The sequence below is a fragment of the Microcebus murinus genome, chromosome 4, assembly GCF_040939455.1.
Source record: "Microcebus murinus isolate Inina chromosome 4, M.murinus_Inina_mat1.0, whole genome shotgun sequence".
NCBI classification, from domain to species: domain Eukaryota; kingdom Metazoa; phylum Chordata; class Mammalia; order Primates; family Cheirogaleidae; genus Microcebus; species Microcebus murinus.
The window spans coordinates 1,317,284-1,330,591 of NC_134107.1; the positions used below are offsets into that span (position 1 = coordinate 1,317,284).

Consider the following 13,308-nt stretch of genomic DNA (forward strand, 5'->3'; position numbering starts at 1 on the left):
GCCACTTCCGGCCGGCTTCCGCAGACGGCGCTGGTGGGCGATCGTGAGGCGCCGGAGGACGTTCCCCGCGGCCGGAGCCATGGAGATGCCTCTGCCGCCCGATGGTGAGGCCCAGGCCGGCCCAGAGACCGTTTCTCTCTCTCTGGAATCCCATGTTGGCCGGCCCCGCCTCCCGGAGTTCCCGGGCCTGGGAGGGGGCGGGGCTCGGCCTCGCGGCTTCGCCTGCGGCCTCTCCCGTGGGTCCCCGCATTCCCGGCGAGCGTGTGGCCCCTGTCGGGACCCGTACAAGAGCGGCCTCTTCAGGGTCCACCCTTAGGGTCCCCAGCAAGGCGGACGCGGGCTGGGGCGCCAGGGCCCCGGGTCTGGGCCATGCTCGCTGACGCCTCGCGTGGTCTTTTCTCCGTTCTCCAGACCAGGAGCTTCGAAATGTCATCGACAAGCTGGCTCAGTTCGTGGCTCGCAACGGGCCCGAGTTTGAGAAGATGACGATGGAGAAGCAGAAGGACAACCCGAAATTCTCGTTTCTGTTCGGAGGAGAGTTCTACAGTTACTACAAGTGCAAGCTGGCGCTGGAGCAGCAGCAGCGTGAGTCCCCTCCAGCTCTCAGGCCGCCCCCTAGAGCGATTCCTTTCTCTAATTCCAGTCCGGGCTGTGCCACAAACCGCTTTCTTTTGGGTCGCATACTTTTTCTCCGTGAATTGGGGCAGATCGGCCTTCAGGATTCCTTCCGCTGTTCCCAGGGCCCTGCACCGAGTGTCTGCCGGGTGTTTGTGTAATGGAGAGTGAGTGAGGTTATGGATCCTGGGCCCCGGATCTGGGAGTCCTCTTTTGTTTCGCAGACGTAAGGACTGAGATCAGTAGAACTGCAGTGACTGTTTCAGTGTTTTCCAGGGAGGAAGTGATAGAGGCGGGACTGGAGTCCTCGGGGCAGGTACTATCCAGCCCCCATGGGCTCTCTGTGGGTCCTGCCAGGTTTTTGTGCATTTCAGATGACTGTGAAAAGAATTGTTCCGCTGGGTTTTAGTTCTAAGCAATTGTTTATGCTTGTTCACTCAGTTGAGCCACGAGATTCCTGCCCTGCTCTCAGAGTTCAAGGTGCGGGTTCAGAGGCACAGCTGGCCGTTGAATAATGGATACATAATCACCGGGCGGTAAAGTTCTTAAGGGCAGGTTCCACATCTGTCACGTTCAGTAGCAAATCCCGAGTCTCTAGATACATTGTTTGAGTGAATGTGTTAGATGGACGTTAAGAGATGGGTGCTTCCCGATGTCAAACACTTTGTTTGGGTTAATACATAGCACATAGTAGGTTTCAATAAAATGTTTGTAAGGCTGACAGAGTAGGATGATGCAGAGGTGCAGGAACTTAAACAAGCACTGTGTTTAGGAATCTGTGAGAAGAACCATGGGGGCCCCAGCATGGCTAGAGCATAGAATGTATGTGTATTGCTGGGTGCAGTGATTCGAACCTGTAGTCCCCACTGCACAGGAGGCTGAGGTGGGAGGACCACTTGAGTCCTCACTAAGGTCCACATCAATATAGGAGCAGGGGACCACCAAGTTGCCTAAGGAGGAGTGAGGCTGGGTGCAGTGGCTCACACATGTAATACTAGCACTCTGGGAGGCTGAGGCAGGAGGATCACTTGAGGCCAGGAGTTTGAGACTAATCTGGGCAATGGCCAGACCCCGTCTCTACAAAAAAATTAAAAAATTACCCAGGCATGGTGGTACGCACCTGTAGCCCCAGCTCTTCGGGAGGCTGAGGCAGGACAATCACTTGAGCCCAGGAGTTTGAGGTTACAGTGAGCTATGATGATGCCACTGCACTCTAGCCCAGGCAACAGAATGAAACCCTGTCTCTGAAAAAAAAAAAAAGCAACATATGTGCATAGAAGAAGGGTTTGATCCTGAGTTTCAAATGACAGGGGAAAGTCTGGGTTTTCTCCCTCAGCTCAGGGGTTTTTCTGATGCCTGTTTAGGTTTGAGATTGGGGGCAGTGGCCAGCTTATGTGTTGGTAGAGCAATCCTTCCTTAGCCCCAGCATGCCAAGTTTAAAACCACTGTTAAAGGCAGTGGGCAGCCGTGAGAAGGTTTGAAACAAGAGGGAGAGCAGATCGGGTTTGTGTGGCCAGCATGGAGGACAGGCTGGAGCAACTAGCCTGGGGAGCAGTGAGGCTAGCAGGGGGCTTGGATGGGGCAGTTGGTCTGGTGAGAGATGGTGGGTGCTGATTGAGTCAGAGGGAATGGACGTGGGGGCAGGTGAGGTTAAGGGGTAGCATGCTTGAACTCGGGCACCAGGTGGATATCAATGACATAGTGGCGTAACAGGGCAGGGGAGAAAGAAGCCCCAGTCAGCGCCTTTGCTTGAGTGACAGAGCCAAGGGCTGCTTTCCCTGCGAGGGCAGCCTGGAGGGCCAGAGATCAGGGGCCACTTGGGAGTCGGTGCCATAACAGCAAAAGGAGAAGGTGATTACAGCAAGGGAAGATTGGGGCCCAGAAGTGCTCTCTTCTGGGGACGATATCTTGGCTGGTGTGTCCGAGTTAGCCATGTGGAAATGAGGGGAGGACAGTGTTTTATGCAGAGTAAAGAGCCCTTGGAGGGAGGCGGGACCCAAGGTGGTGGTGGCTGAAGCCCCGAGTGGGAGGGTTCTAAGAGTGGCCAGAGTGAGGGCCCAGGGGGGCGGGGCTGGCTTTCCCGGGGCCAGGAGTCCATCCTGGAAGCTCAGGGGAAGCCCTTGAAAGATTTTAGGTCTGTGTTTTGTTTTTTTTGTTTTTTTGAGACAGAGTCTTGCTTTGTTGTCCAGGCTAGAGTGAGTGCCGTGGCGTCAGCCTAGCTCACAGCAACCTCAAACTCTTGGGCTCAAGCCATCCTCCTGCCTCAGCCTCCCGAGTAGCTGGGACTACAGGCATGCACCACCATGCCCAGCTAATTTTTTTTTTTCTTTATATATATATCAGTTGGCCAATTAATTTCTTTCTATTTATAGTAGAGACGGGGTCTTGCTCTTGCTCAGGCTGGTTTTGAACTCCTGACCTTGAGCAATCCGCCCGCCTCGGCCTCCCAGAGAGCTAGGATTACAGGCGTGAGCCACCGCGCCCGGCCTTAGGTCTGTGTTTTGAAGCAGCAGTGGCCACAGCAGCCAGCCCTTCACCCCAGTCATGCGGGAAGACTGAATCTCAGGACCCTTCTGGAAGGGAGCTTTGAAAGCTCTGTGGTAAAGGACCAGTTTTTTGTTGTTTTTTTTTTTGAGACAGAGTCTCACTTTGTTGTCCAGGCTAGAGTGAGTGCCGTGGCGTCAGCCTAGCTCACAGCAACCTCAAACTCCTGGGCTTGAGTGATCCTTCTGCCTCAGCCTCCCGAGTAGCTGGGACTACAGGCATGCGCCACCATGCCCGGCTAATTTTTTTTTTATATATATCAGTTGGCCAATTAATTTCTTTCTATTTATAGTAGAGACGGGGTCTCACTCTTGCTCAGGCTGGTTTTGAACTCCTGACCTTGAGCAATCCGCCCGCCTCGGCCTCCCAAGAGCTAGGATTACAGGCGTGAGCCACAGCGCCCGGCCACCAGTTTTTGTTTTTTAAAGTGGCCAATTTCTTGTGGATCAACACTTCTGTGAAGCACAATAAAAGTGTGAGCCATGAACCATCAAGTTGCTGTAAAAGTGCTGAAGCTCTCACTTGCCAGTTCTGTAACTGTCTGTCACCCGGGGCTGGCCTGAGGGCCATGCTGAGCAGAAGTACTGACTGCCTTGATGAGAAGAGGCGAAGGGGGTACGGGTTCTGGGGATGACACGGGTGATGGCGGAGCCATGGTGGTGACAGCCACGGGTGCAGGCAGACTGAAGGGTGACCCAGGAGGCTGGCTTGACAGCGCTGCGTGGCTTGTTAGTGTGAGGTGCAGGCCCCTTCTCGGGTTTCTGGCTTGACTGTCTAGGTGGATTGGTGTGTCAGTCACAGAGATCAGGACGGACCCCAGGAGGGGCAGCTGGAGTGTGGGGCAGGAGGAAATGCAAGGAAGTTTGGGGGGCCTGTGGAACCCAGTGGGGCGTGTGGTCACTGCTTAGGTCCGTAGCTCAAGGAATCCAGAATGGAGACAGCGGACCTAGGAACAGCAGCGTGCAGGCGCTCACTGTGGTCTCGGGAATGTGTCTCATTCCCTGGGGGGTGGAGAGAGCTGAGGAGAAGGGCTTAGAACACAGGCCAGACGCCCAACAGACAGGAGGGAGGGCAGCAAAGGTGGTGGAAAAGGAGGAAGGGACCCAGGGGGTGGCCACACGGAAGCCGAGAGACAACGCCCTGAGACAAGCCTAAAGGGCTGAGCGAGGCTGTGCTGGGCTGCACTGGGGGTGGCAGGTGGGCGGGCAGAAGCCAGACTCCTGCCCTGGGTGGAGGGAAAGGAGAGACAGACAGTCGAAAGTGACTCGGCAGTGGAATCGCTGAGAGCGGGGTGCAGGGTTATGGGAGAGGTTGTAAGCCCAGAAGACTGGGGTGTGTTTGGATGCTGCCCGGGAGGGGCCAGGAAAGAGGGAGACAGTGAAGAAACGAGCAGAACGGAGACCACAGAATTCGAGAATCAGTGTCCCTCAGCGGGTAGGAGGGGCGGGATCCAGTGCACAAGTTAGGGGTCGTCCTGCAGGCCGCACCGCAAAGCCCATCAGCCCTAAGCAGTAACCGGGTGCCCAGCCGTGGGCCGTGGGCAGCAACTTCCACCTGATCAGGGGTGGGAGGGGACCTCAGGAGGCCTCCAGCGTGGCTCATGGTCACATTCAGATAAGGTGAGGCCTCAAGGCAGAGAGGGAGGCGGCCCATCTTGGACTGCGGAGGGTGCCTGGCCCTCGGGGCTGGAGATGCGAGGGGAGTCAGTAGAAGGAAGACGGGGTGAGGCCACAGCCTGTGCTCAGGGGTGCTGGGGTGCCCCACCTGCTCGGGGCTGCAGCTTCGTGGCTCGCTGGCCGGGTGTGCAGAGGCCCAGGGCCTGTGACGTCCTGACAGTGACTGGATAGATTGGGGCAGTGGCAGAGGTGAGAGGGAGCAGCCTGGGGGCTGGGGGTGAGGTGCCTTCAGGGAGCCCTGGCCACACCAGCTCAGGCCTGGGTGAAGTGCAGGCGTGGGTGGGCTCAGGTAGAAGCCTGGACAAGGACTGGAGGGTGTGGCAAGAGAGCATAGTGACCATTCCTCGGTTCTCCCTCAGGCAGAAGGGCCCGCGGGTGAGGACATGGGAAGGTCCGGACCTGCGGCGCTGTGAGAGGGAGGGCAGGCGGGAGGGCTAGGCTCCCAGGGTGCGGGGAGCCGGGCGGACGTAGGAGTGTGGCTGCACAGAGGCCCTCTTGCGGGCGGTGAGTCTGGAGGGGCCTAGAGCTTTGTGGAGGGGATGTCAGGGCTCTGGCCACCTGCTCACGGGGGCCCCCTCTCCTCTCCTGCCAGTCATCTGCAAGCAGCAGGCGCCAGAGCTGGAGCCGGCCGCAGCCATGCCGCCGCTGCCGCAGCCCCCGCTGGCCCAGGGCACGCCGTCCATGGACGAGCTGATCCAGCAGAGCCAGTGGAACCTGCAGCAGCAGGAGCAGCACCTGCTGGCCCTCCGACAGGTAGGGAGCCCCTGCGGCCCTTGCCCCTCTCGGTCCTAAGGTGGGTACCAGGAACTCAGCCTGTGCCTCTGTCGCTGCGTCTGCAGTTAGAGCGGAGAGCGGCTGTCGCGAGGACTCATTACCATGCTCAGTGCTGAGGACAGGGCTTGTCACCCCTGGCCCTGACGCTGGACTCTGAGGCTGCTTCTCAACCCAGTGAAGTCACGGCACATGCTCTCCAGACACATGCACAGCGGTCACCCTGGGGGGGATGCCGCCATGTGGGATTGTGGGTCAAGTGTGCCCAGTTGTAGTTGTGTGACAGGTGCTGCCAGGTGGCCTCTGGTGCCTGCCGTTGACCCTGTCACCTGGTGGCTAGGTCACCCTAAGCTGTTGATGGGGAAGGACCCTTTCGTTGCGATCCATGGGTCTGATACTTTTGCCAAACACGATAAGGCAGCGTTGCAGGTGACTAAAATACGAGACCTCTAGAACGCTGGCCCCAGGTGTGCTGCTAGGTCCAAGACATAAAATTGTTCCATCATGTTGCCGCCAGCCAAACATTCTGGAAGGCTCACCCTGAGTTTCCACCCTGAACTGGCCACAGACTAGGCAGGCCGGCCCATCCCCAATGATGCTTGAGGTTGCTCCCTTGCTTCTCTGGTGGCCGAGGGGGTGTCCTCTCCAGGTTACCTGTTGACACCGTGACTCAGTTGTCCTTGTATTTTGTTTAACTGGTTTGCAGAGCTTCCTTGTTCCTCTGGGCCACGCTCTTTCCCTCTGTCACCGGGAGGGCCGACGCTGTCTCCTAGTGTGTCTTGTCTGGCCTTACCCTAGGTGCACTCCCAAGGCGGGCTGGCACAGCTTTGTGGCCCGTGAGAGGGACAGGATCTCCTCCTGCTGGAGACGGGCCAGGGAGCCAAGGGCCAGAGCAGCTCAGAGCCCGGCTTCCTCGTCCTTCCCACTCGCCCGCCTCCCCCCCCCGCCAGGCCTGTGCTGAGGGTCCTTCCTCATGCTGTCTCCATCTCGCCTGACCTCCCAGGAGCAGGTGACGGCGGCTGTGGCCCACGCGATAGAGCAGCAGATGCAGAAGCTCCTGGAAGAGACCCAGCTGGACATGAACGAGTTCGACAGCCTGCTGCAGCCCATCATCGACACGTGCACCAAGGACGCCATCTCGGTGAGGGTGGCTGAGGGCTTGACGGGGGCAGGGCAGCTCCCAGGCAGTGGCCACCACATCCAGGCTGGGCTGGGCTGCTCCGAGGAGCACTTTCTCTTCCTCCTTGAGCACCTTAGGCTTCAGGGCCCCGTGCTCCACACCCTTGTGGTGTGTCTGCCCTCCCCCGGCGTCACTGCCCTGGGCCAATGGTGACACGTGCTCGGGGTGCAGGGTGTGCCCCCTCCTCCACTCACCGTCGGCCTGGCTGTTGCAGGCCGGGAAGAACTGGATGTTCAGCAATGCCAAGTCCCCGCCACACTGTGAGCTGATGGCAGGCCACCTTCGGAACCGCATCACGGCCGATGGGGCGCACTTCGAGCTGCGGCTGCACCTCATCTACCTGATCAACGACGTGCTGCACCACTGGTGAGCACCGCACCCACCGCGCCCCCACTGCTCCCACACCTCCTCACCTAGGCGGCCGCTCTCAGTACCCTGGCTTGCCTGTCCTGGGGCTGGGGGGGGGTCACGTGTCCAAAGCACCTGGGGGGGGTCTCTCTGAGCCACGAGCCCTGTCTGCGGGACTAAGGTTAGTCTCAGCGCCTCACCTACCCTCACCCCACACCCCTGACCTCACCTGTGACATTGTTGGGGCCACTGTCCCCTCCGCACCTTGCTCTCCTGGGCATCGCTCAGCAAGCTGGGCCTCAGGCGCCGCCACCTCCTTGCTGCCTCTGTGTCTGTTGCCGGCTCCCTTTCTCTGATCTGCCCACCCACCCACAAGCTGCCGCCTGACTCTGCTGTCGGGACCCTCCTGTGAGGTCCCCTTCTCCAGCCCTGACCCCGTTCTGGGGGCCACCCTTGCCGACCCTCTGTCCGCAGCCAGGCTTCAGCTCCCTCCCACCAGTGCCAGCCCAAGGCTGGGTGGCTGTTTCCTTCTGCGTGGCCACGGGGCTAACAGCCTGGGCCAAAGCAGGAGGAAACACTGCCCATGAGACCCACTGCCACTCATGCCTTTGAGCTTGGCCTGGCTGTCCGTGGGTGGCCTGGTTAGGGACGTGGCTCCCCAGAGGAGCTGGTCCAGCCCTGCCCACCCCGGGTCTTCCCGTCTTCTATCACACGAAGCTTAGCCTGGGTCCCCTCCCCACCCTGGGTCCCCTCTCCTACCCAGCTCCACTCAGCCACTCCACGCGTCTGTCCTGTTTCTCTCCTGCTGGGAAGTGAGCTGCCACTCAGCGCCTGTGCCCTCCTCCTCCTCCCAGCAGCCCCATTCCTCCCTGTCTCGGAGCCCAGGGTGCCTCTGCCAGACGCACCTGCTCCCACGCCCCCCACCGATGCCCCCTGCAGCCCAGCTCTGTCCGAGGCCTCATGCCACTCGCCCTGGCCCCCACTGCCGTGCCTCCCCACGGCAAGGGCCTGGCCCCCGCTCCTCTGTGTGGGCTCCCTTGGGCGAGTTCAGGGTTGGGAATGGTTCCAACCACTCATCTTCCACCATGCGTCCCTGCCCAGGGGGCAGCAGACATGCTGTCATGGCCCTGCCACCTCACTGACAGCTGCAGGGGCCTCCACGGGCCATTCACGCCCAAAGTGTCCCCATGCAGCTCTGCACAGCGGCCGAGAGGACATGGGCCAACTGCCTCACTGCGCGGAGCACCCAGTCCCTCATGTAAAGCATGTTAGATGCCCGAGGGACGGGCCCACTCCTCCTGCCCCTGAGAGACCCAGCCCCAGCCGAGGTTTCTTGTGCTTAGTGAGTGACACAGACAAGTCCCCATCCTGCGGCAGCCGGTGCCATGCTTTGCGCACACGCAGGGCTCTGACAGGCCCCGAGTTAGCCCTCCTCACTGCCACCCAGCAGGGAAAGTTATTTTACTGACAAGGGAGCCAGGAGGATGAAGGCCTTGCTCAGAGCAAGGAGCTGCATTCTGTCCCTCCTCCCCTCGCTGTCTGTCTGTCCCTTGCCTGAGCCTTCCCGTCTAGGCGCCAGCACAGGTCTCGTGGGAGCCCAGCCATCCCCGCAGCCGGGTTGGGGGCCCAGTCCCGAGAAGGCAGAGGGTGCTGTGGCTGGAGCCGCGATGGTAACGGGCGCGTGGCCGGGTCCCGCCCCAGGGCCCTGACGCGCGGAAGGTCTCTCCCTCACAGCCAGCGCAAGCAGGCCCGGGAGCTGCTGGCCGCCCTGCAGAAGGTCGTGGTGCCCATATACTGCACCAGTTTCCTGGCCGTGGAGGAGGACAAGCAGCAGAAGATCGCCCGGGTGCGTGGGCCCCAGGGGCGGGAGGAGGGGGGCAGGGGTGGGGCTGCACGGGCCTCCCCTCCCCTGACGCAGCGTCTCTCTTCCCCACACCAGCTCCTGCAGCTCTGGGAGAAAAATGGCTACTTCGACGACTCGATCATTCAGCAGCTACAGAGCCCAGCCCTGGGGCTTGGCCAGTACCAGGTGAGCGTCCCCCACCTGCCTGCACCTCTCCCCGCAGCCAGCATAGGAACCCCAGGCGGGGTGGGGGTGTGGGGCCGGCAAGTGCCTCCCCAGCACATTCCCGGAGCCCGAGAGCACGTGTCCCCTGCCTGTGCTGGGAACGCCTGGGAGGTGGTCACAGTGTCCCAGGTGACATTTTCCAATCTGGGCTCCCAGGTGTGCCCGACTTGTCTGGGCACACTGTAGCCAGGTTGCCTGACGGAGTCACTGCCCTGTGGGCTCTTCGTCCTGTTTCTCTGGTCTTCAGGCGCGCTCTGCGTGCCGGGAGTCTCGAGAGCCCGGTGTGGTCTAGGCTGCGGTAGCCGTCACGGGTCCTCTACGTGCTCTCTGAGGGCGCGTCTGCTCCCATAGAGGAGGGGCTCAGCCACGCCCAGGGCACAGGGGAGGGACAGGTCTCTTGGTCATCTCTGAGGTGGCACTGGCCTTGCTGTCCCATCTACAGCTGTTACAAATGCACAGGCCACACCCCTCCCCTCCATGGGGAAGGCTGTTGTGTTCCTGCCAAGTCCTGCTTTGGATGCCGGAAGCCACATGTTGACTGTTCCCTTGGGCACCACCCTAGCCCTCCGTGTGGAGGAGAGGTTTCCACGTGCAGAAAGGCAGATGAGGAAAGCCACTGTGTGCCCTTTCTACCGTTTCGGTTTTTAAGCAAATGTGGAATCATCCCATCGCGCCATAGCCGAGTGGGCTTCTCCTCTTGTTTTATGGGCGGCAGCTCGTGCCAGCTGAGCTGCCAGCCCTGGAGCTGCCTCTGTGTGGTGTCCCGCTGGCTTCTTCCCGGAGCCTGGGAGGCAGGCTCCGTTACTGGTTTACAGGCGAGGAAACAGGCTCAGGGACGTAGTGACTGCTCAAAGCCACGTGGCGACTCGGAGGCCGAGCCCACGAGTGTGTCTGGGAGTGTTTGTCCACGGTGTGTTTTTAGTGCCCATGTAGCGGGCCAGGACACAGCTGTCATCATTTGTTCCTGTTGTCAGGGATTCATCCTTGTCACCATGTCTCTGGCCGGATCCCGCACGGCCCGTAGCTGTCAAGACCGGGTTGATAGCTGTATGTGACAGCCGCCTGCCTGCCTGCCCCAGGTGCCCCGGGCCCCGCTGCTTTGCAGGCATTTGTCCCCGTGTTGTTCCGGAAGGGGAGGGCCGCTCCTGAGTGCCGGGCGCTGTTGTCTCTGCCAGGCGACGCTGATCACCGAGTACGCCTCGGTGGTGCAGCCGGTGCAGCTGGCGTTCCAGCAGCAGATCCAGACGCTCAAGACGCAGCACGAGGAGTTCGTCAGCAGCCTGGCGCAGCAGCAGCAGCAGCAACAGCAGCAGCCGCCGCCGCCGCAGATGCCCATGCCGCAGATGGAAGCCGAGGTCAAGGCCACGCCACCGCCTCCTGCTCCGCCCCCGGCGCCCGCGCCGGCGCCGGCCATCCCTCCAACCACCCAGCCTGGTAAGTGCTTCCCTCGGCCTCCTGGAGGCTGGTCACTGGGACAGTGCCCAGAAAGCACCCTGCTCAGACACAGGCCTGGTGCCGTAACCCGCGCCCGCTCCTGGGGCCACCTTTCAGTGTGTTGCCAAGCACCAGGCCAGGTGGCTGCAGAGGTACCTCCAGGCCTTGCTGACACTCCCAGAGAACAGGAAGGGAGGAAGGGTACCCAGGTCATTTCACAAGGTAGGACAACTTATGTCAGACAGTGCTGACAAATAGAAACGTAGCTTAAGCTGGGCGTGGTGGCTCACACCTGTAATCCCAACAGTTTGGGGGGCCCAGGTGGGAGGATCACTTGAGGCCAGGACTTTAAGACCAGCCTGGGCAAGTGAGTGAGACTCCATCTCTACAAAAAATTTAAAACTTAGCCCACCTGTAGTCCCAGCTACTCTGGGAGGCTGAGGCGGGAGGATCGCTTGAGCCCAGGAGTCGGGGCTGCAGTGAGCTATAATGTGTATATATATTTTAGAGACAGTATCTCACTCTGTTGCCCAGGCTGGAGTACAGTGGTGCAACATATACATATATACACACGAAACATATATACATATTTATGTGATATATACATACATATAATATATGCATGATATATACATATATATGTATAATCTAGTATTTCTTCTGAACAAAGACACAGAAATACTAGATAAAATCTTAGCAAATGAAATCCAACAAAGGATGAAAAATACATCATGATCAAGTAGGATTTGTCCCAGGAATATAAGGATGGTTTAACACCAGAAAATCTAATATAAAGCAAATTAAGTTGGGGGAAGTGACCTTTTACCTAGATACAGAAAAGGGGTCTGATGAAACTGAATGTCGCTAAAAATTCTTTAGCTAGCTAAAATGGAGATGTGAGACACGCTTATTGTAAAGCTTCCACAGAAGACAGACGTGTTGTGGGTGTGGGCTCAAACCCTCCAGTCTCCCGGTCCCCTTCCTGGAGGCAGGTGGTGGCCGCAGTTCCCGGTGGGGTCGGGAGGCAGGAACTGCTTTGGCAGTAAGCGCCCTGGTCTGGTTGGCTCTGGTCGGTGTTGAGACAGCGCCTCCTGCTGACAGGCCCTCTCTCCTTGTCTCACCTGCGTCCAGATGACAACAAGCCCCCCATCCAAATGCCGGGTTCCACGGAGTATGACGCTGCAGGAGGGGTCCAGGATCCTGCAGCCGCCGGCCCCCGAGGCCCCGGACCCCACGACCAGATCCCACCTAACAAGCCTCCTTGGTTTGACCAGCCTCACCCTGTGGCTCCCTGGGGCCAACAGCAGGTATTTCTTGAAACGTGTGGCGCAGGGAGGTGGCCCTGGGCCCCACAGGACAACAGATGGGGAGCGGCCTCGAGTGGGGGTTTAGCAGCTCAAGGGGGAATCTCGTGCGAGATTCTGCTGTTACCACAGAGCTTGTCCTGCATGAGTGACAGCCAGCCCCGTCTCCTTGTGGCTCAGGGACCAGCAGAGTGAGAGAGCGGGTCTTTATGTCCCTTCCCCACGCTTTGATTGTTTGGGCCTGTCAGTAACGTAGGCCCCTATTTTCCTGCAAGTGCTGACAAGTTTGAGACTGTTAAGGACAGCAATGTGGTTGGTTTGTTTTCCCTTTAAGTTTTTAAAACTTTATTGCTAAAGCCAAAGACAACCCAATAAGGATCCTTTCCTATTTTTAACTAATTCAGCGAGCTAAGTGGCCACGTTCTGTCCTCCTGGAAAGAACAGGGTGCTCCGCGAGGAAAGGGAAAGTCGGAAGTGGCAGGCATGCAGCTGGGAGGCTGCAGGCGCAGCGTTTCCGGGGGCAGAAACATCTAGGCGAGAGCAGGGGTCGCCCCATCTGGCACAGCGGGCCTGGGAAACGCCCGTGCAGCCCGCGGGGTCCAGTTAGAGCGCTTAGTCACAGCCTTTCCCGACACCCGCCCGCAGCGAGGCCGGTGTGGCCTGCTTGTCTGCCGAGCATGGCCTAACCGGTGTCTCCATGTCCACGAGGAGAGGCGGAAGGACACCAGGGAGACAGCTCTGGACTGACGACTGGGGGTTGTGGCTTTGAGCCTCCTCCCAGCCTGAGGTTGCAGTTCACAAAAGACGCGACATTCCCATAAAGACAGCTCCCCCGCCCCGTGCCGGCGGCAGCCCCGTGGTATCGGCCGTTGGTGGGAACGCTCTGACGGGGAAGTGGGTCTCGTCCCCGTTTTGGAGTTGTGGAAGCAGAGGCCCTTAGCGTCTTCAGGCTCTGTCTTTTTGTGGACCAGAGTAACAGGACCCTTCTCGTTGAAGGTCTGCGCTGGGCCGGCAGTCAGTCCATGGTCAGAACCAGCGGCCTGGCCTGCCCACGTGGTGCCTGCACGTTTGGAAGTCATTCCTGATATTTAAAAATCCGGCTCTGTAGCTTTGTTTGTTGGCCTGGGCCAGCCTCCCCATGGTAGCGGCTGGCAGAGCTGACCAGCCGTGTCCCCAGAGATGGGCCCTCTTGTCGGCCTCAGCTGTGCACACTCTGCCGGAGCCGGAGCTGCCGTCCTGGCTTTGGGTCGTCCAGCAGCAGCCGGGTGCGAGCTGGGGCCTGTTGTCTTCGGTCCACAGAAGGGTGCCCCTAGGCAGACCCTGAGACAAGGAAATGAGGGCAAGTGATTTATCTGGGATGTGGCCCCT

At 59.4% G+C, this 13,308-nt stretch overlaps 1 protein-coding gene across 3 annotated transcripts in view; it reads left to right on the plus strand.

Annotated features, from left to right (window-relative positions):
• CHERP (calcium homeostasis endoplasmic reticulum protein) overlaps positions 1 to 13,308 on the plus strand; it is a 20,737-nt gene continuing 7,429 nt past the window's right edge. For 2 of the 3 annotated variants that reach the window (XM_012758391.3, XM_012758390.3), the window contains exons 1-9: positions 1 to 104; positions 412 to 585; positions 5,428 to 5,588; positions 6,610 to 6,747; positions 7,001 to 7,152; positions 8,869 to 8,980; positions 9,074 to 9,163; positions 10,378 to 10,636; positions 11,768 to 11,943. In XM_012758391.3, coding sequence (XP_012613845.1) covers positions 80 to 104; positions 412 to 585; positions 5,428 to 5,588; positions 6,610 to 6,747; positions 7,001 to 7,152; positions 8,869 to 8,980; positions 9,074 to 9,163; positions 10,378 to 10,636; positions 11,768 to 11,943 — 1,287 coding nt within the window. In that variant the 5' untranslated portion in view covers positions 1 to 79. Of the gene's footprint in view, positions 105 to 411; positions 586 to 5,427; positions 5,589 to 6,609; positions 6,748 to 7,000; positions 7,153 to 8,835; positions 8,981 to 9,073; positions 9,164 to 10,377; positions 10,637 to 11,767; positions 11,944 to 13,308 lie in introns of all 3 variants that reach the window. The other variant, XM_012758389.3, reaches the window with a different exon arrangement.